General features: G+C 45.2%; 1 protein-coding gene across 2 annotated transcripts in view; it reads left to right on the forward strand.

Annotated features, from left to right (window-relative positions):
- The first annotated feature begins 831 nt into the window (after positions 1 to 831).
- The window catches only part of ADGRF5 (adhesion G protein-coupled receptor F5), a 38,821-nt gene continuing 20,043 nt past the window's right edge, over positions 832 to 19,609 (forward strand). Inside the window, exons 1-4 of one of the 2 annotated variants that reach the window (XM_048065747.2) lie at positions 832 to 1,240; positions 15,705 to 15,783; positions 17,149 to 17,278; positions 19,056 to 19,125. In XM_048065747.2, the coding sequence (XP_047921704.2) occupies positions 17,174 to 17,278; positions 19,056 to 19,125 (175 nt within the window). In that variant the 5' untranslated portion in view covers positions 832 to 1,240; positions 15,705 to 15,783; positions 17,149 to 17,173. Of the gene's footprint in view, positions 1,241 to 15,704; positions 15,840 to 17,148; positions 17,279 to 19,055; positions 19,126 to 19,609 lie in introns of both variants that reach the window. The other variant, XM_013184551.3, reaches the window with a different exon arrangement.

The raw sequence follows: 19,609 nt of genomic DNA on the forward strand, positions 1-19,609 counted from the left end.
AGGGTGCTGGTAGCTGTAGAGACTGGAGTCCGATGTTCAATTTTCCATCTCGAGACATCCTCAGAAGGGGTCGTCCAGATTCACCCCACTCAGTCCCGGAACACAATTAAGGAGCGCAGCAGTCCTCAGCTGCTTCTGCAGTCAGGAGGGAGAAGTCGACACCTCCGGAAAGCAATATGCATGGGTGGCACGTGCCCCAGGCCACCCGATGGGTTGACGTGGGGCCCTGGTGCTGTAGCGCGTTATCTTCCAAGAATATCAGAGATGGTGCAAAGCTGGGAGAGCCAAAAGCAAAGCAGTCGTCACAGCGTCCTTCATTTCATCAGCATATCCTCTGCACCAGGTCTGAGCCCCAAGGCTCCATCCTAAACCTTCCTGGGGAGCACTCCTTTGGTTAGGGCATGAAAATACCTCCTGGGAGCCAGCTGGACACCAGCTCTGTGGGGCAAGGCTCTCCCGTGCCGATTCACAGAGTATCTCAGCACCTTGCAGGCAAGAAAGGCACCTTAGCTGAAAGCCTGAAAACACCTACAGGGCTTGGACTCCAGATCACTGTGTATAGCAGCAACTGAGGCTCTTAGAACAGTCTCACCTACAAGAAAATATAATTTTTTTCACTTCCAAACCCCTAATGGCTCCCAAAATGATTCCCCCATCTTGACATTACACTCTCCTGCGAGTACCCCCACCCAAGTGTCCCTTCCATCCACTTTCCCCCCCGCGTCAGGAAATCACTTAGAAAATATTTCCCAGGTTCCTTCCTGGCCAGAGGTCATCTCCGTGCTTGGGGCCGGCAGGAACCGCTATGTTCCCTGACACAACAAACAGAGAAGGAAGATCTGCCCTGCCCATTTAGTGCTTTCGGGCTCGTGTTTTTCAGCTGCAACTCCACCCCACGCCAGCGGAGAAGGGATCAGGTCCCACTGATCGCAGGAAAGGGAGGTTGTGGGGTTTGCTGGGTGAAATCACCACCAGCCACACGCTTCGCTGTCCCGCTCACTGAGAATTTATCCCAGGCTGATTTGTTGCAAAAAGAAAAGTAAAAACGAAAAGAAAACAACCAAACCAACCCTCCAACCTGACAACCAACAGCACACACACGAGGTGTGTTTTGAGCTCTGGGAAAACAAAGGGCAGAGACCGGGGCGGGAGCTGACACTTGGATGGGAAGCTTCCTGCCCAGCAGAAGAGGACAAGTGTGGAAAGGACTCGGACGGGACCAGCACTCCTCATCCTGCAGGTATGCAGCGATGCACCGGGTCACCCTGTGTGCTTCAGCAGTGTGGGGCTGGTGAGGGTGGCTTGGAGGGATGCTCGGGGCCAGATTCTTGGCACGCCTGATAAACCTGCTGCAGGTGTCTGCTGGGGGAGCTGCGGTCAGAGCATTTCTTGTTTTGTGGTTATCGGGTGATAGGTTCCTGGAGGATGCTTTTGGCTTCGCCGCGTAAGAACTAAATCATTTGAGATTCTGATAAAGTGCTACTGTCAGTTAGCCTGGCTAGGGAAATTGGGACTGTGCCTAATCTGAACTAAACTCAGGGTAAAGAGGGATGTGCATGGCAATACTGTGCTAATCTGGTCTGCATTTATGGCACGCTACATGCTTTCAGGAAAAAAACAAACAAAAAAACAACAACAAAATCAGACCAACAACAATAACAGCAAAAATCGACTGCAATAACAGATTTTTTTGGAATTCTTTTTATGCTTGCAGTGGGCTGTGGCTGGGATTTGAAATGCAGATGGGATTTGCAATGCACAGTACTTTTGTTAGCTGTATGAAATGGTGGATTTGTTTCTTTTTAGTGCAACCTTTGGTTCATATTAGATGATGCCTGCTGGCAGGGAGAAGGGATTTGGGGCACCCAGGGCCACAGACCAAGACACTGCTGTGTGCTGTGTGCATTTATCTTGCTTCTATTCTTTTCTACCTGTGTTTTGAGCTGCTAAAACTAAACCCAATTTTGTGGTGTCATTCTGGGGTGCTGAAGTGCTGTTCCCAGTGCTCAGAGCGAGGGGAATGCAGGGGGGCTTTCTGCTGCTTTCACCCTCATCAGTGTGTTATAACCCCAAAAGTCCTCCTCCATCCAAACCCCTCTGGTGCAGCAGCACCTACCAGTTTCTTAAGTGATTGGGATTCAGTGAAAAGGCAGACACAGTGCGACCTTCTGCAACCTTGTCTCCCTCTCCCCATCAGTGGGAAAGCGATGCTCACTGATGTGCTTAAGGAGCTTTCAGATCTGGGGGAGAAAGGTCTGGTTTGAATGCTGTAACTCTCACTTCCAGTGACAGTTTTATGGGAAGCCAATAAGACTGTAGCGGGCAAGGGAATAGCAAGGGAAAGGATGCTGGGAATCTGACAGCCTGAGGCTCCATTTCTGCTTGGGCACTTGCTGCTGCGTGGCGAAAGGTGCATTTCTCAACCCACAGATCCTACTCGCGTCCAGAAAATTCCTCATCTACTTCTGTCACTTAACCTGTTTTGCAACGTCTGGCAAAATTGTGGAACAAAATCTTATGCAAAGACATTTAGGGACAAATCTCTAGCATCTGGGTAGCAATGATACTTGACCGAATTCAGTAATGGCTCAGCCAGCCCAGCAGGAGCCTGGTGTGAGCATTTGGCATTATTTGACTTCCCTAGAACTTCTCCTCTGAGTTTACCTCCGGAGATCCAGGTTTAAAAAACAAACAAACAGAGAACATGCGTAGGCTCTAGGAAGATATCTTTGTCCTAATCTCCTTGATTATTTTTATTTTTTTAACACCTCTTAGGCAGGCTTAATAAAGCACTTTTCCAAGTCTGAATTGGAGACGTGGGAAATTCCTCAAACTAGGCAGAGCTTCCTCTCATTGTTAAAACACAAAAGGCCAGCGCAGCCTTTACTAGATTTCCTTTTTTTAACCCATTCACCCTGATCAAGAAGGCCTCCGTGATGCTGCCGTGCATGGCAGTGGTTCCTGATTAGCCAGAAGGAATGAGGGATTACAGTAAGAAAGTACGGATGTGAATTGCATCATCTGTAAGGACATCATTAGCCTTGGGGCTATATGAATGACAGCTGAAATGATTTGCTGCTGTAATAAATCTCTGTCCTGTTTGAGAATCACAGCTTTTTAAGGCTGAATGGGATCACTTCACAGCAAAACCAAACGCCTTTCAGAAGAAAACCACCTGCAGTTTTGCATGAAGCAGTCTTTTAGGACGGTCACCTCAAAGAGGGGTCCAATTGCCATTCATGAGCTGATCCACAGTAACCACACAGTTATGCAGAGTTTATTTCACAAATGATCTTGCACATCGCTCTGTCTGCCTATGGGCAGTTACCACCCATCAGCTAATCTGATCCAGCACCTGCCGTGTGTGGGATCGGACCAGCTTGTCCCCTTATCTGTGCTCGGCAGCATCCTGCCCACAGGCTGAGTCAGCGCTGGGTGAAGGCAGAAGCCGGAGGGCTGGGATGAGAAAAGTAGGGAGCACGGGGCCACGGTCCTACAGTGGGCTGGAGATGTCGCATTAGGAAAGTAGGTGAGATGGAAGACACAAGGTGTACGGAGTCTAGCTGGGAAGGAGTTAACTTTCCTTTTTCATCACCTTAAAGTGCTGCAGTTTGGATTTGTTGCTAAAACAGTGCTCATAGCACACCGGTGTTTTTGTGTTGTTGTTATGTGCACAGCCACAGCATGGAGCACTGTTATTGCTCAACTGTGCTGCACAGTATCGAGACTTTTCCCAGCTGCAGGCTGGGAGGGGACAGAGCTGGGAAAGCGTCCCCAGATTGGCAAAAGGGCTATTTCATACCATATAACGACATATTAAGTGATAGAGAAAATGTCAGTGGTGGTGTGCGGGGGGCAGCAGGCAGGGTTATATTGCAAAGTGGCCATTGTTTGGAGCGTGGCTGGGCATCAGCCTGCTTTTGGGAGGTGGGGAGTGATCACCTTTATATCACTTGCTGGTCTGTCTTTGTCTTAACCCATGAGTTTTCTCACTTTTGCTCTTTCTATTCTCTCCCCCATCCCATTAGCACGTGGGGAGCAAGTGAGCTGCAGGCCAGGGTCAACCCCCCACAGCAGCACATCTAGCCTACCTTTCAGAGACCCTCTAATGGACCTCTTTTGAATAAGCAAGAAGGTTTTTACCAGCCCAGAAAAAAAAAAAAAAAAATTGCTCCTCTGTGTGATCTCAGTCAGCTGACTTACACAAAGTCACGTTCGTTTTAGGAAGAACTCAAAGGTCACCTAAAATTGACTGCTCCTGGCATTGAAATCCTTCCTCCTGGCCTCATTTGCCTTCTAGGTATTTCCACAGCTCATACTTTATTGAGCTGATAGCCCAGGCACTGATATGTTATTACTACCCCAGCTTCCCTCTAAATGCCCTGTGAAGCAGGGAGAGCTCAGACCATCCTTGTTTGGCACAGGGACAGCAAGGGTCTGCGTTGTTGGCTGCTGTCAGCCCAGGCTCTGCTTAAACCCACGTCAGCAGGAGAGAAAATGCTGTGGCAGGCTGGGTCTGAGGATGCCTGCAAGTAGCAGAGCTGTATGGATTCCCCATTTAAATCTTAATGCGAAACATTAATTTCCAAATGACTTCCCCAAAAACATAATAGGGCTGTGATCTAGTATGCAATTTACTGTTCTCAGAAATTCTTCAAAAAAGGCAGAGCTTCCCTTCATTGTTCGTGCACAGAGGAAAAGCTGTAGTAGAGTTCCTGCTTCAGCTCGCTCCTGTGACCACAAACTTCGCCTTTGACAACCGTCAGGTTGAGTGTGTGAAAACCATCTTCATTCCAAAGCCACCCCTACGTGCCTTGTGACAGGCTGTTCACAGCATGGCCCTGATCCCCAGACGGCTTTGCTCTTCCTTCTGGAGGAAGAAATTTTTGAAATTCTTGCACGGGGTCTTTAAAATCTTGGTTTCCTGACCCAATTGCTGAAATCCTGGATAAACCTGTGCATGTCTTAAGTCTGTCCAGCTGTAAAACAAGACTGAGGACATTTCCTTCCGTTCACTGCCTTGTTTCAAGCCCACAGCTTAAAAAGTCCAGTTGCCCTTTGTAACCACAGGTCCTTAGCTAAGGACACTCAAGATGTTTTGTGCTACTAACAAAAATCTGTCCCGAAAGCTTCCTGCTCTTTTCCTGAATGTCTTATTTCCAGCGAATCTTGCAACAGTGGCTTCAGCACTGTTTCAGCACTGCATTACCAAACCTGGTGTAGATCTAATCCACCTGACAGGAGTTAATGGAGGGTTCCTCTGTCCCTAATGTAAATGCAGATGCTTTTGAGGGTGCTTTGACTTAGATTGCCTGTATGGTCAGTGAAGAGAAACACAGGTGCCTCTGTAGATTTGCCATGGGATATGGCAAAGCACCAGCCTCTTCCCACTGAGGGCAGAGGTGCTGAATATTCCTAATCCCAAAATATCCGCATTTTGCCTTAGGCCTTGCTAGAATTAGGAGAAACACATGCAACAGCAACAGCGCAGCATGAGAGACTGGAGTTGTTCCCTGATCATGTCAGGACATGGTTCATCTCTGTATGCCCTCTCCCTCCAAAGCAAGGCACCCTAGGCTGTGCTGCTGTCAGGGGACAGCCCCTGGCCCACATTGTCCTTTAAATCATTCCTGTGAGTTTTGGGACAGAAAGCTAGTTGGCATTGACTATGCCAGGGAAGAGGCTAACTATTGAGCTATTGAACTAGAAAAACCTGACAGAAAAAGACCTCAGGAGGTCATCTGCTCCAGCCCTATATTTCTTGGCTGGCATTTGTTTAAGCTCTCCCAAGACAACTCCAGGGCATGAGAAAAGCCACTCACCATGATTCTACTTCGATGACAGTAGGCCTTGTTCTCACACCTAATGCCAGTGATGGAATCACAGAATGGTTTGGGTTGGAAGGAACCCTAAAGCCCATCCAGTTCCAGCCCCCTGCCATGACAGGGACACCTCCCCCCAGCCCAGGCTGCCCCCAGCCCCATCCAGCCTGGCCTTGGGCACTGCCAGGGATGGGGCACCCACAGCTCCTCGGGGCAGCCTGGGCCAGGGCCTCACCGCCTTCTGAGTGAAGAATGTCTTCCTTATATCTAATCTAAACCTATCCTCTTTCAGTTTAAATCTGTTACCCCTTGTCCTACCACTACAACCCCTGACAGAGTCCCTCTCCTGCTTTTCTGTAGGCCCCCCTAGGCCCCCTTAGGTGTAGGCACTGGAAGGCCATTGTGAGGTCTCCCTGGGGCCTTCCCTCCTCCAGGCTGAACAACCCCAAACCCCTCAGTCTGTCTATGTAGCAGAGGTCCTCCAGCCTCTGATCAAGATGAAAGATCTTGGATGATTCTGAAAACATCGTAGATATGTGTAGCCTTCACAGAATTTAAACACCAGCACGACTTAACATTTCTGAGCTATCCTGCTCTCTGTAAGACAGACCAGTACAAAAATAATAAGGCTGGAATTGGGATTAGTGGATGCTACTTTGTACTTGTACATTTCAGTTGCTAGGTGTGACGGGCCAGGCCTTACGCAGGAAATGCCTGCTGTCCAGAGCAGGGCTGTATAAACTCCAAATGGCTGACACCTGCACAGCTTGCAGCAGCTTCCTACACAGCGGGCTGTGCTTGCAGCAATAACAGGAAAAAAAAATCAAGAGGTTAATAAAACGAAACTAGCAGGAAGCATGTAGTCATCAGACTTTCTAGTACTTCGGTACTTTAGTACTTCTATAGAAATAACCTGTGGCTGGCCTGACTTAGGGACCTAATCCAAAACTCATTGAAGGCCATCGAAATTCCACTTTGTCAGATGTAGTTAGGCCCCAGTTTCTACTGTATAAATACAGGAGTGAGTACATGGATTCTCCCACATTCCCCATACCCACACACAGCTGAGCTCCAAATCTCTTGCTTCATTAAAGCTAGCTGTGAGATAGGCCTGCCACTGATAACTGCAGGTGCTCCAAAGAGGATGAGGAGGTGAAGGGAAAGTTAATGGCTACATCCCTTCTCCCATCGCAGCCACAGAAGTGCCTCCAGACAGGCGCCTTTCAGAACATCCAGCATACAGCTACATGCGAAGAGCTACAACAACGCAGACTTGCATTGTTTCACATTTTCTTTTTGTTGTTTTTATCTTTTTTTACTTTGTTTCTCCTATAATACTCCAACACAAAGTTCAAGCAGAAACCTTTAGCTGGAGCTGGACAAAGCCTCCTAAGCAGAGGGAAGAAAAAAAATGCCAGGAATAGGGCAAGAATTGGGCAGGGCTTTCTTTTCCCAGGAAAGTGATGATTTAAATGCTTTTTCCACTTTGGTTGCAGCTACTGCTATTTTTAGCCATAAATATCAAAGCGCATGGAGCATTCATCCCTTCACTTGCAACTGCCATGACATCTGTTTGTGCATAACTAACTCACCAAAAATAAAAATTGCCAACACCTGAAAACTGTACCTCTGCTCAAGCCCCACACATCCCTTGGCGTAACCAGCTGCCTCAACCCCCTGCACCATGCTAGGCACAAAACTAGAATAACACAGCTCCTCAAACGTCACAGAGAAAGTATCTCACAGCCTGTTTGCGTCCTTATCACTGTGCCATTGGATGTGGAGTCCTTGATTAATTTCTGTTTATTTCAGTTTTGTTTTCATTCAGATGTGTTATCTAAGGTTAGCGCAACTTCCCCCGCCCCCCTTTTCCCTTTTAGCCAACTCTCCCATGAAATATTGTTGTGACTGGGTGTGTGTTTCTTAAAGTCATTGTGTGTTTTATGTCTGAAACAAACATCGTCTGATCATCCAACTTATTACGCACTCCCCAAAGGTCAAGTTTTAGGCATAAAATAGAAAGATTCTGTTGTGGCTGAGGACGAACAAACTGGACAGGCACTAAAAACAAGGGCTTTATCCCCAGAGATCAAGTCTGAGAAAAAAAATTCCCTGTGGCTGTTTAAAAAGGGTAAAGCAGGGCCTGGCTGCTATAAACTTCAGGGCAACCGTGCAGCTAGACTGTCTTATGCCAGCCCCGTATCTGCTCTCTTCACGCCTTCTCATCATTAGCATCTCCTGCTTCCTCTCTCCATGTGTCCTTCATCTCCACAGATCTCCTGACATCATAAGCCTTTCATAAGAAATGCCTGGAGGGAGGAAGAGCTGTTTAAGCCACAGGAAAATGATGGTGCAGAGACAACTGAGTTTAATTAAGATCAAAAAAAATTTATAATGTAATTGAAAGGGTGAAAAGCAGAGCAAGTACCAAGGAGGTGGGATGACTGCTGTGCTAGAATGACATAGGACTCTGCAGCCTAGACAGCTTTTGGGGAATATAAAAGCAATGTGTACTGCTGTGAGGCCATGGAGAACTTGTGCCATCCAGGTTGATAATTAAGGACCAAACCTGACCCTAAAAGGTGTGCTCACCTCTGCTTCTGCTGAGATTGCCACCAGCTCCCTCCAAGAGGGACCACATTCCCAGACACAGAATACAGAAATGTTTCAGCCATCAGGAATAAAATACCACTATCTTGGATGGCTGCATCAGGATGGATAGCTCTGTGTATTGTAACACAGAAATGCTCGCTTCAGCTTACACTTCTTTGCTTTCATAAACCCTTGCCAAAGAAGCCATTGCAGGATCCGTGCTTCTTCATTCCTTCCCTTCAGTTATTTATTTATACACATTGTCTAGCTCCCCCCAAGCCTTCTTTTCTCCGGGCTGAACAGTCACAGCTCTCTCATCATCCCCTGGTACGACAGATGCTCCAGCCCCTTAATCATCTTCGTATGCCCATGTCTCTCATGTACTGGGGAGCCCAGAACTGGACACTGTGCTTTAGATACACCTAGAACTGCCTGTTAGAGAGAAGAGGGTGGACATCTGGGAGTGGGACAAAAGGTGGAATAAGTGGGGCCTTGTTGAGAGAATAGACGAAACCTCAGCTCAGGACACCAAGCAATGAGCCACAGGGCTGTGAGCGTCTACAGAAGCCATTTAGCCACCAGACCTGAACCACTGAACCCTGCTGCAAGGGTCCATAAAAACCACTGAACCCTGCTGCAAGGATCCATAAAAACCGCTGAACCCTGCTGCAAGGGTCCATAAAAACCACTGAACCCTGCTGCAAGAGTCCATGTCAAGGATATGCTGCTCCTGCCTCAGGTACTACCCAGGTGCCTCTGAGCCATGCACACCACAGAAGCCATGAGCTATGTGGGCACCATCTTCCTGCTGAAGATGGAGGTATCTGCTCTGAAGAAAGGGTAGTCCTCAGCAAGCTTTCCCTATCCCAATACCATGAAATGGCTGCAAGTACAGGTGAGGTTTTTTACCTAGCCTCACAGGAGAGGAAGGCCAGAGGTCCACCATTAGTGGGGCAATGTCCCAGGCAGGTCAGCTAACCAGCACCCATGACAGGGTTAATGTCTTGTCAAATGTGGCAGACCACATCTCACCTTCCTCTTTCCCTAAGCTAATATTTAGCCAATAACTATTGCAGATAGTGCTTATTCATGTCAGAAAACCCACACTGATCCAGCAGATTGCTGTTCTGCACTGATGAGCAGTAAGTCCAACTGCTGACTGTTCCAAGAGGGCAAGGAAGAGGCTGGCTGGTACTCTTCAGTCTGTGTGGAAGTGCTCGTGAAAAGCTCTGTCTGCTGTTCTCAGAGCATTAGGACTGCCTGAAGGATGTGGTACTTCAGCCTTTCAGCTAGGCAGTGTTTTCTGTGCTGTCAGCTGTCTGGCTGAATGGGTCCTATTCCAGCTACTGTGCCTTGCAAACTTAAGTCTTGGGATGTTTTCTTCTTGCAGGAAGTCCTGCTTGGTCACAGTATGATTTGAGTCTGTTCTGCTGAATGCTGGGACCAGAATAATTTTCATTCTCCATGTAGACTGAGTATGTAAAAGGGTCATAAGTAACTCATAGGAAGGCTTACAGTGGAACAGAGAAATTTAAAGTTGTAGGTCAAGAAGGAAAAGTTTATGCTTTGTAGACAAGGATAGCAAAAGTGACATAATGTAGACAAGGGAATGAATAAGAGTTCTTCTGTGGAAATATCTTATCATATGGGAAAAAACCTTGATAAGGATGTAGATACAGTTCAGCACCTCTGTGTTTGAACTGAGGGGAATATTGTGTTGGAGTGATCCAGAAGGGAAGTTCTGAACATGCCTAAGATGGAAGTAGCAGAGCCCAAACACTGCTCTGAGAACCCAGGTCAGCAACAGCATGTCTCCTCTGGATCTCTTTCAACATGAAATTAGTGCCGACTTAAACCTCATTCATCACACAGAAATTAAATCGCTGCAGAGAAACAAAAAGAGGTCATTAGAAGAAGGTAGATAAACCGTCTACCTTATGCCCCATCCCACAAACTCAGTTGGAGGTAGAATAAAGGGCTCTCTCCCATGTCAGCAATTCTTTGCCTGTTCTTAAAAACCTCCAGCGAAGAGAAATTTGCAGCTGCCCTGGGTAGCCCACTGCAGTGCTTCGAACCTTTCAGCCACACATTTTCCATAGCCACCAACATATTTGTCTTTGCTTCAGACTGTGTGATTTCATGTCACCCTCCACCTAGCCGACGCTGTGAGCATTTATGTAAATCCCTTACCAAGTGACATACTGTTATTGTGTCCTCAACTGAATCTTCTCTAAGCCAACCTTCTACCTGTCCTCATAGGTCGTGTTCCACTTGTATCTTAGCATTCACATGGATCTCCTTTGAATGCTCTCCAATACAGCAACATCCAGACACAGCACTACAGCCAAGGCATCAACAGCACCAAGCAGCTGCAATCTCATTGCCTTCTAGATCTTAAAGTAAAAATACTCATTAATAAACCTTGGAATGAGATTACCCTTACTTTCAACAACATCACACTGAGTAGATTTAAGTAGCAATTTGCTAGGACCCCCTCCAGATCCCTTTCTGAAATACTGAGGTGGGAAAAACCATATAAAGTTACATGAGAGAGATAAGAAATAAAGTCCCAGGCATTGCTAGATTCACCCTAAAACCTTTTGTCTCAAAGTAATCTGTCCAATAATTTCATTATGACTAGGATTCACTGTCTCTCTATTTGTAAAACACGTTTTTAGCCATGCAAAATTCAGACTCAAGAATAATAAGAATGGTGAATACTGTGAGAACCTGCAGCGCTGCATCCAGCTTCTGCGAGGCTTTGCCATCCTTTTGTGAGTTCAGGATCCAAGTGGCAATGGGATCTGATTACACAAATTGCTGAGATGCTGGTTAGACTCTAGACATGAGACTTACTGAAGTGTCAATAGCCATGACAGGAGCAGAATAAAGATGGGTGAGTCAATAGGGCTGTGTCTTGTTAAATTAATTTCTAAGTTGTTTCCACGGTTACTTTTGCTTTGAACGGTATCTCTCAGGTACCTATGTGGGAACACTACCCTGGTCTATTTTGTTCACATCAGATGAAATTTATTCACGTGCCTTTGTAACAGCACATTCCCAGTAAATTACAGCATCATCTCAGCTCTGCCTTGTTTTCGATGAGTGCTCCTCCTTCAGAACAGGTATCCTCTAACTCACCATTTGCTTGCTTTTCTCAAAGTGCAGCCTCAGGTATTTAAAGTACAAGTGCTCCGGGGTTGAGACTTCAAAACTTTTAACCCCAGGAAGTTAACAGTTCCTGGTGACATGACAGGATATGATGAATGAGTACAGAAGAAAAAATAAATTAAAAAAAATAGCAAGATGATTAGGGCATCCCTCTGTGTTCACATACCATGTTGATTACGTAGCTCATGCTCTGACATGGTGCAGTTTTCACACTCTCCTGTAAAATGAACCAAGATTTCTCATACCTCTTAAGCTGCAATTTGATGATACACTGTGTTCTGAGCAGAAACCCAATCCTGAGGAATCATTTCCCCTTGCTGACTACTACCCATTCCTACGACACAAGGTGCTGGTGGTTAAAAGTGTTTGAAAGCCACAGTAGCAAAAAATAATAATACTAAATTTTTAAAAAATAAAACAGGAAAGAGGGTTAAATCAGATCATTTTTCTGGTGTAGGGTTGGTAATGTGGAAGATGTGGCTCCACCACAGCTGTGTCTAAGGTAAGCCTGCCCTCCTCTTCACCCCATCCTCTGTGCCGGCACTGCTGCCTAACTAAGCCTGCAAGGGGACAGCCAAGTGAGCAGCACTGGGTGAAAACTACACAGCTGTTTTTGTAGGGACAGGCTGTGGACTCATGCTGAACCGCTTGTCAGTGCAAAAGGGACGAGGTCCCCATCTCACCCTCCTGGCCCCTCATGCCCACCTCCCTTCCTTCCCTCTCCTCTCCTTGGGACCACATGAGCTGCTCCTCTTCTTGCTCTGGCACTCACTGGGCCCTTCTCTGAGCTGATTAATGTCGCCAGATGAAAGCAAGGTAGATGCCTTGTTTCTGGTTTGCGTTTCTGCAGGGCCAGGGAGTTAAATTAGCTCAGATAGGGGCCTGGAAAACACAAGCACGTGGTCAGCAGTAAAACCCCTCTGAAGAGACGGAGGTGGTTGCATCTAGCAGTGTAGACGTGGCCTCTGTTTTCAGTTTGTTCGGATTCCTGAACCAGTTTGGGTGGGGATTAAACCAGATCAGTGTCACTTGTCAGAGGGAATTTGCAGCCGCATACCATGATAGCCTCAGAACCTTCCGTAAATTGGCTGCAGGGCAAACTTTACTAAACCCACTTTGCTTCTTGGTTACCCCCAAGGGCAACCCAAACTATGCCCATGCTGCAGTTACAGCCATCCCTCCTGTTCCCCTGAAACAGCCAATTTCAGTAAGCAACTTAACCCTCTTGCAGCTGTTGGGCCAGCCCTCATGCCACAACCCCTTAATTTGGGAAGAAATGTAGAAGTGGAAAAGGGATGGCACCTCAACAGGCACCTTACCGACTTGTTTTGCTTGCATTTCCCTTATATGTTGTGGCCATGAGAGGCCATTATGGCTTGGCTTAGTTGCCTTCCTTGGAGACTTACGCACTTTTGGGATGCCCAAATACATCCTGCCTGGCCTTCAGCTGCTGCATGACCCTGGAGATCCTGGGGCACATCTGCCTCCCGCATGTGGCTATTGTTCCTCCTGGGCTTCTTACGAGAAGTCAAGACCTCCACAGGGAACATTTCCAGAGTTGGGGGAACAGGAAATCCTTCCACTGACTTTGCTGCTGAATAAACCACTGGCTCAAAAAGTTCCCCACAACACACGGTTGGACTGATGTCCCCTCCTTGTGCAGGGAGTTCCTGAATCTAGATTGTCTTCAAGGTAGCAACGCAGATAACACTGCAGAGTTTCCCCTGGTTTCTGGGAACCTCCTGCTTCTTCCCCACCATCCATAGTAGTTGTAATCGTGCAGCTTCTCCGAGGGCATCAGTGCATATCCCTAGTGCCTGCCAGCTCCAGCCTGACACAGGGAGCGTGCTGCCAGCTCGGGCAGGAAAAAAACTTTAGTTTTGTTCTAGGTTGTTCAAATCAAAGTCCACAAACATTTTGCCACAGCTGCAAAGCATGATTTTACTGCTTTGGGTCCTCAACACCCTCTTTTTTTCTTAGAACAAAGCAGATTAGTAACAGCCATGGAACAAGTTAGTCCCCTTGACAAAGTAATCTGCAGATAAGATGCTGACGGACTGAGATCAGTGCAGGGGGAAATAATGCATGCTACTTTATGAATGGTATCAGGAAATTTCTCCTCTTGAAATGCCTTGTGGTTTTTCATCAGCGGAACCTCTGGTCAGCCTCACACTTGAAAATCAAGCCCAGGCTCTAGAGGCAACATGATTTCTGGGCAGCAGTAACAAGTTCGGGTAATTATACTTGCTCCTGTGTCTCAGTTTCCCTTTGAGGGAGGTCAAAATAATCTGGGCTGTAGCAGCAAGATAAGGATGTTTAAGATGGATCTAATTAGAAGACCGCTTTGAATCACCTATAAAGGTAAACCCTACTGTATTGCTGTCTATCGTCTTTATTTTCTAAGATATTTGGGATGGTAACTGTTGTGCTGGGTGGATTCGCAAGAGAGGGTGTAATTATTCTGCAATGTTTATGAAAAACAGAAACTTAGAGAAGAAGTAAAAAGGAGGTCATGCAGATCACCTGTGTCCCGGTTAAAGGGAGACTTTGCTGGTCACCTCTAGGAATCTTCTGCATTTTAGAGCTGGCTTTAGACAACATTTTTCAGCCTGAATGCTACAGAAAAGAAAGAATTTGTTAGCAAACCTGGGCTGCTTTATCTCACCAGGGCTTTTTGAATTGAAGACACGTGTTGCCTTCCAGGACATAGCTTGTATGCCTAATGGTGAATCTGTCCACATAGCTTCTGTTTTTCTAACTATAATATGTAGATAACAGAGAAATTGCTCACTGACAATTTATACCAATTCCTTTTTCAGCAAGAAATTAAATGAACAATGGTGACAGCCACATTACATGAGAAGGGCATTACTATTTTTCCCCATTTGCAATTAGATATTTCTTTGATAGTTTTCTGGCTTTCTAGCCATTGGTTTGGGATTTTTGGACTTTTAACTGGTGATTGAAGCTTGAATAGCAGCATGGTTCTTATTTACATAAGTTTCCATATATATAGTTTATTGTGCATACAATGAATAGGGTACTTAGTCTCAGCTACATTGTTGCACAAAGGGTGCATTTGAAAATAGAGGCTGACCCACAACATTTGAATAGGAATGCAAGTTTGCAAACTGTGGAAAGATGCATGCAAAACAGTAGCAGATGCTGTTTAACCTCCTCATAAACTTTGTTTTTAATTACCTTTTTTTCCTTGCTATTGTCTGTTTTATAGATCAGTTATCACCGAAGTACAATTTCATTGTACTCATTAAGCTAATGTACCTTATGCTGTGAGTGTATGCTGCATATACAAAAGTATTGGAAACCTTGGTTTTGTGTGTTTCTATTATAAAGTCATGTCATAATCTCAAGGACTCGTGTCACAGCTGATAGCTTGGCAATGTTTCCATCTTGGTCTTGAGGTCAGCTAGAAGCATGGAAGTCTTGATGTTGTCACCAGTGGATGCTGTCTTCAAAATTGCAAAATAGCCTCTTTTGTAGAATTCTGGATGTACTGATGGAGGTGCTCAGGAAACCGAGGAGACACCTATTTTTCCTTTTTTTTTTCCAGTTCTGATAGACGTTCATCCACTGGATAAAAAAAAAAAAAAAAAAAAGCATGTGACAATGGTTTTTATGGATTTGGCAAGGAGGAGATATTCTGGACCAGTGAGATGTCTCACTTTCTGGTTATTTCTATATAAGAGCAGCTGCTCTGGGTCAGCTCAAATGTCTAGCATGGTTTTCTGCTGTTTCCTCAGACCCCATTCTTTAGTGGTAGTAGTCAATTCAGAGACCATGACAGAATACAAAATGTCAGGATCATTTCTTTCTACCTTACACTTACCAGTGCTGAATTTCACCTCCCCATTATACGACGCAGTCACTCTGTACCCTGAGGTCCCCATGCAGATCTTCATGGGCAGACTTTGCTAATGTTTGTCTCATCGCTTAAAGCTGTCCACAGTGTTGTATCACTAATTGCTGCCTTCTCCATGTCAATTGAAAACAGAAGGTAAGACACAGACTTACACACACCTGCCTGTGGAGCTCTGGTGTTCTCTCTATTGGGAAAGCAAATCCTTTCTTCCTAATTTTTGTCTCCTCTCTTCTAACCAGGGGAAGTCTCACTGCAGATGAATCTCTCTAAGAACCTTCTTCAGTGAGAAACTCCATCAAATGCCTGCAGGAAACCCAGGTCAGTGACGTCAAGTATATTGCTGGGATCATTGCTGTCCTCTATTCCTTCACAAGGTGAGACTGCGGATCGTGCTCATATTATAATTGTATGTCATGGGGTCTTCTGAGAAGGAAAATCACAGTGAAGCACCCTTCTACTTGGGAGCACCAGCTCTGATATGTGATGTGGCAACAGTAGGCAGCCACTGCCAATGTTTATAATCAGTTTGGGAGGTGTTGATTTTTCTGCTTTCACCTGGCTTCACCATCTTTTAAATCCTGAGACCCTAGCTGGTTTGTATGAACAGCCTTTTCAGTACAAAAACAAAACAAAACAACATCAAAAACCACATAATTTTACAAAAGCTCATGATATTAATCAAGGTAGTGTTATTAATCAAGTTAATGTTACCCACTCACATTGCCATTCAGTACTCTTAAGAGACTTTCCTCGGTGCTTTCCTTTCTTACAATGATTTTCAGTCTGCTTGGGTTCTGCCTCTTCCCACAGCTCCCCACTGGCTGTTAATTCTGGAGCTATGGGAAATGCTTTGTCAGGGAGAGTCGGAAAGGGCATATTCATAGCAAAACACAATTTTAAAAATATTCTTCAGCTCCCTTTCCCTATTGCCTCTAGTTACATGAAATGTGTTGGTGCCTGCTATAAGGGTTTGTGCATGTTTTGCCTCTCCCTTTAAGTTTCATCATCCAATATACTGTATGAGTAAATTGTCTTAGGTATTAATGATCTGGAAAAGGTTGTTTTGGTGGGTTCTGATTTCAGGCACCACATTATGTTCTGGTGTGACAGTATGCTTGTGCTCCATGTTATTTACTTGCTAACATCAGTGTAATTAATTTGTAAAATGTAATTTAGTATACTAAAAACTCAAGTTACACGGATTTTTTTCAGGAGCATTTTTCCCCTGCAACAGGCAGACCCTCACATACAGCAACCTTACTGGATATTCCTTCATGTTCTGGCTGCGAGTTTGCCAGGTACCACTGAGAGAAATATTTGAAGAGCCAAAGTCAGGTTGTCTCGGGGCAGATGAATTTCTAACACTTCACTTATCCCTGTGAGGAATTTGGTTAAGACTCTGCTTTTTCCAAGCCATTTCTTTCTCTCTGCATTTTGAGTAAGTATAGGTGACAAGAAACAAACAAACAAACAAACAAACAAAAAGATATATGAGAGCAATAGTCTAGTGACAGCGGCAGCAAAACGATTACAGATCTTATTCTGTGCTCTGTCTTAGATGGGGTAAGCAGGCAGTGTGCTGAAAAAGCCCCAAAATACCATATTTTGTAGAGCATGCTGGTACTTCCTCCTGTGTGAGTCAGCTGAAAATCTACTGATTCTTTTGCTTTGTTTTCCTCCCAGGCTGTACAGCAAAGTTGATGACAAAATGCCATCCCTGCTTACTGCAGCTCTCCACTGCCTGTTTCTACTGGTCACAGCATGTTGCCATACACCACAGGCCTCAAACTTTGACCCAATCACCCAATATGTAGTGAGTATCCTACCCCAGACCCATCGGTTTTCATTTGGTTTCTGCTTGTAGCTGCCATCGTTCTCCTTCACAGCCACAAAACCTTAAAGGAAGTCATTACAAGGTCAGGTGGGGAATCTGAACCCAGGGAACCTCTCCAGTGTGTAAAATGGATGGAAAATCCAGGAACTGGGCTCTTCTTGCTTTCCAGTCTTAAAGCTGCCCCAGGAAGAGCTGAGCAACATTTCTGGTCTCTCTCTTGTGTTGGTGTACAAGGGATTTATATTTCTGCCCCCTGGACTAAACCTAGGTACCAGCAATGTGGGCGCTGCTCCTGGATAGGGTTCTAGGCAGCCTGGAAGCATCATATTGACACAACTAGTTCAGGCACAGAGGTTCTTACAGGTAAGTGGCACGACTTGTATTTAGATGTTGCACTTCTCAGGCTTCACTTCAGTTTCCCAGATTTTCCATAATCTTCCCCACATACCTCTTTTGCCCCATCAATTACCTGAAATATGGAAATATGTTTTGTGCTTTGTCCTGTGTGCATGTGCGGTAACAGATTCTGCACAAAGAGTCCCTAATATAGAGGGCAAAAGAGGAACAGAAAAAAAAAGGATTGACCAAATGGGAGTTAATATAGTCTGTTGAAGAAAACTAGTCTAAAAATCATCAACTCTTGGTCAATGATAATTGTTATTACACCAGAAAATTCTTTGTCTTCTACATTCTAAATCCTATCAAGCCAAAACAGATTCTAACTTTAGTGTTCAGCCTCTAACATCTTAGGGACATTAGCTCTGATGGACTGACCAGAATTCAACCTGCTTTTTTGAGCAAGTTGAGAAAAGGCAAAGAGAGGTGAAGATGAAGGTGGAAGCTCTTTATATTGCTACCATCCCCTCCCTTGGCAAAACAAGACAAAGCTTGCTGCAGAAGCCCTGTCTGCCCTACGGCGGATTAATAGTGACCAAGTATCTTGTTTGCTCTGTTTCTTCTAACTGTTTCCAGCTCAGAGCACTTGAGCATTTTTATGAGCAACATAAATAAAGAGCAACACATTATTTTTTAGCATCATTGAGCCATGCTACACCCTGCAAATGAGTCATTATTTACTGGTGTGAAATATGTGAAGTATCTAACAACAGGGTGCCTAACAGCCCTGCAGTTGTTTGGGAGAGTAATTAAAAAGCGAAACCACTGAGCCCAAATAAGGAGGAAGACACAGATTGCAGTGGGCTTTCTGTAAGGTCTGATTGTGGTGAAAGGCAATGCCCCTGGCATCACAAAACTGCCAGCACACCTTGGGATATTCACTTGCCAGCACAACCGCGATACAAAGCCCAGCTCTAATCACACACCAGATGGTTCCTTGATGTGAAAGGATGACTCAAGAGCTGCCAAGCTATTCACCCTTTCTGTAAATAAAGATTTCAGTAGGGCTTAAGAAACTGAGAAAGCTGCAAATTTCCTGCGTACATCTTGGCTTGTTCTTTAGCTTTTCTTGATAACAGCAGTGCCAATGTATTTTTAAGGCAAGATTAAAAAAATAAGTAGGTCTGCATCTCACTTGGCCGCACCCTGCATGAACCCAGTCATACTGAAATTGTGTCACCACCTCCCTGTTCAAGTGTGTGTTACCCGTGACTTTTTGACCTGACATCTGAGCTGGAGCAGGGACATTTCTAAATGCTAAAGCTTCACTTCAGCTTTATATATATATATGTGTATATATATATATATATATATATACTTTTTTTTTTTTTCACAGAGCTTCACTCTGTTTTTTCCACAGATTGACAGTGAGCTGGGAGGGGAAAGTGGGGAAAACGTCCACTCAGAGCTGCAAAGGCAGAAGCCAAATGGTATGTGCATATAGGTGTGGTAATGGAGCATGTTTCTGGTAAGCCGAGGGTGAAATCACTACTGGGGACAGCACTTCTCGAGGTGCTGAACTGTATGCAGTCAGTAAGGGGAGGTAGTAAAGACACAAACAAAAGAAGTGGAAAATTCTGTCTGGTTATAGCTTGAAATAAATGAGCCCAGGTTCTATGCAAGATGAAATTCAAGGTGTAGAAAAAAAAAAAGGAAAAAAAAAAAAAGCCTTTTAGCAGGACAGGTCACAAGATAATCCTGTGTGGCTTCAGTTCATTGTTGACAACCTATCTGCCTGCTGACTCAAGGGAGAGGAGGGATGAGACAGCTTTTCTCTGTATATATTATACCATTTATATTGGCTTCCTATTGCTGTGAGACCAAAGAAATCTGACTTTTGTCAGACAAGCAGGAGATAAAACTCATGCAGGATATATGCTGAGTAGGAAGTTTCCCCAAACAGAATGCCACACT

This window comes from Anser cygnoides, chromosome 3 (assembly GCF_040182565.1).
Source record: "Anser cygnoides isolate HZ-2024a breed goose chromosome 3, Taihu_goose_T2T_genome, whole genome shotgun sequence".
Classification (NCBI taxonomy): Eukaryota; Metazoa; Chordata; class Aves; order Anseriformes; family Anatidae; genus Anser; species Anser cygnoides.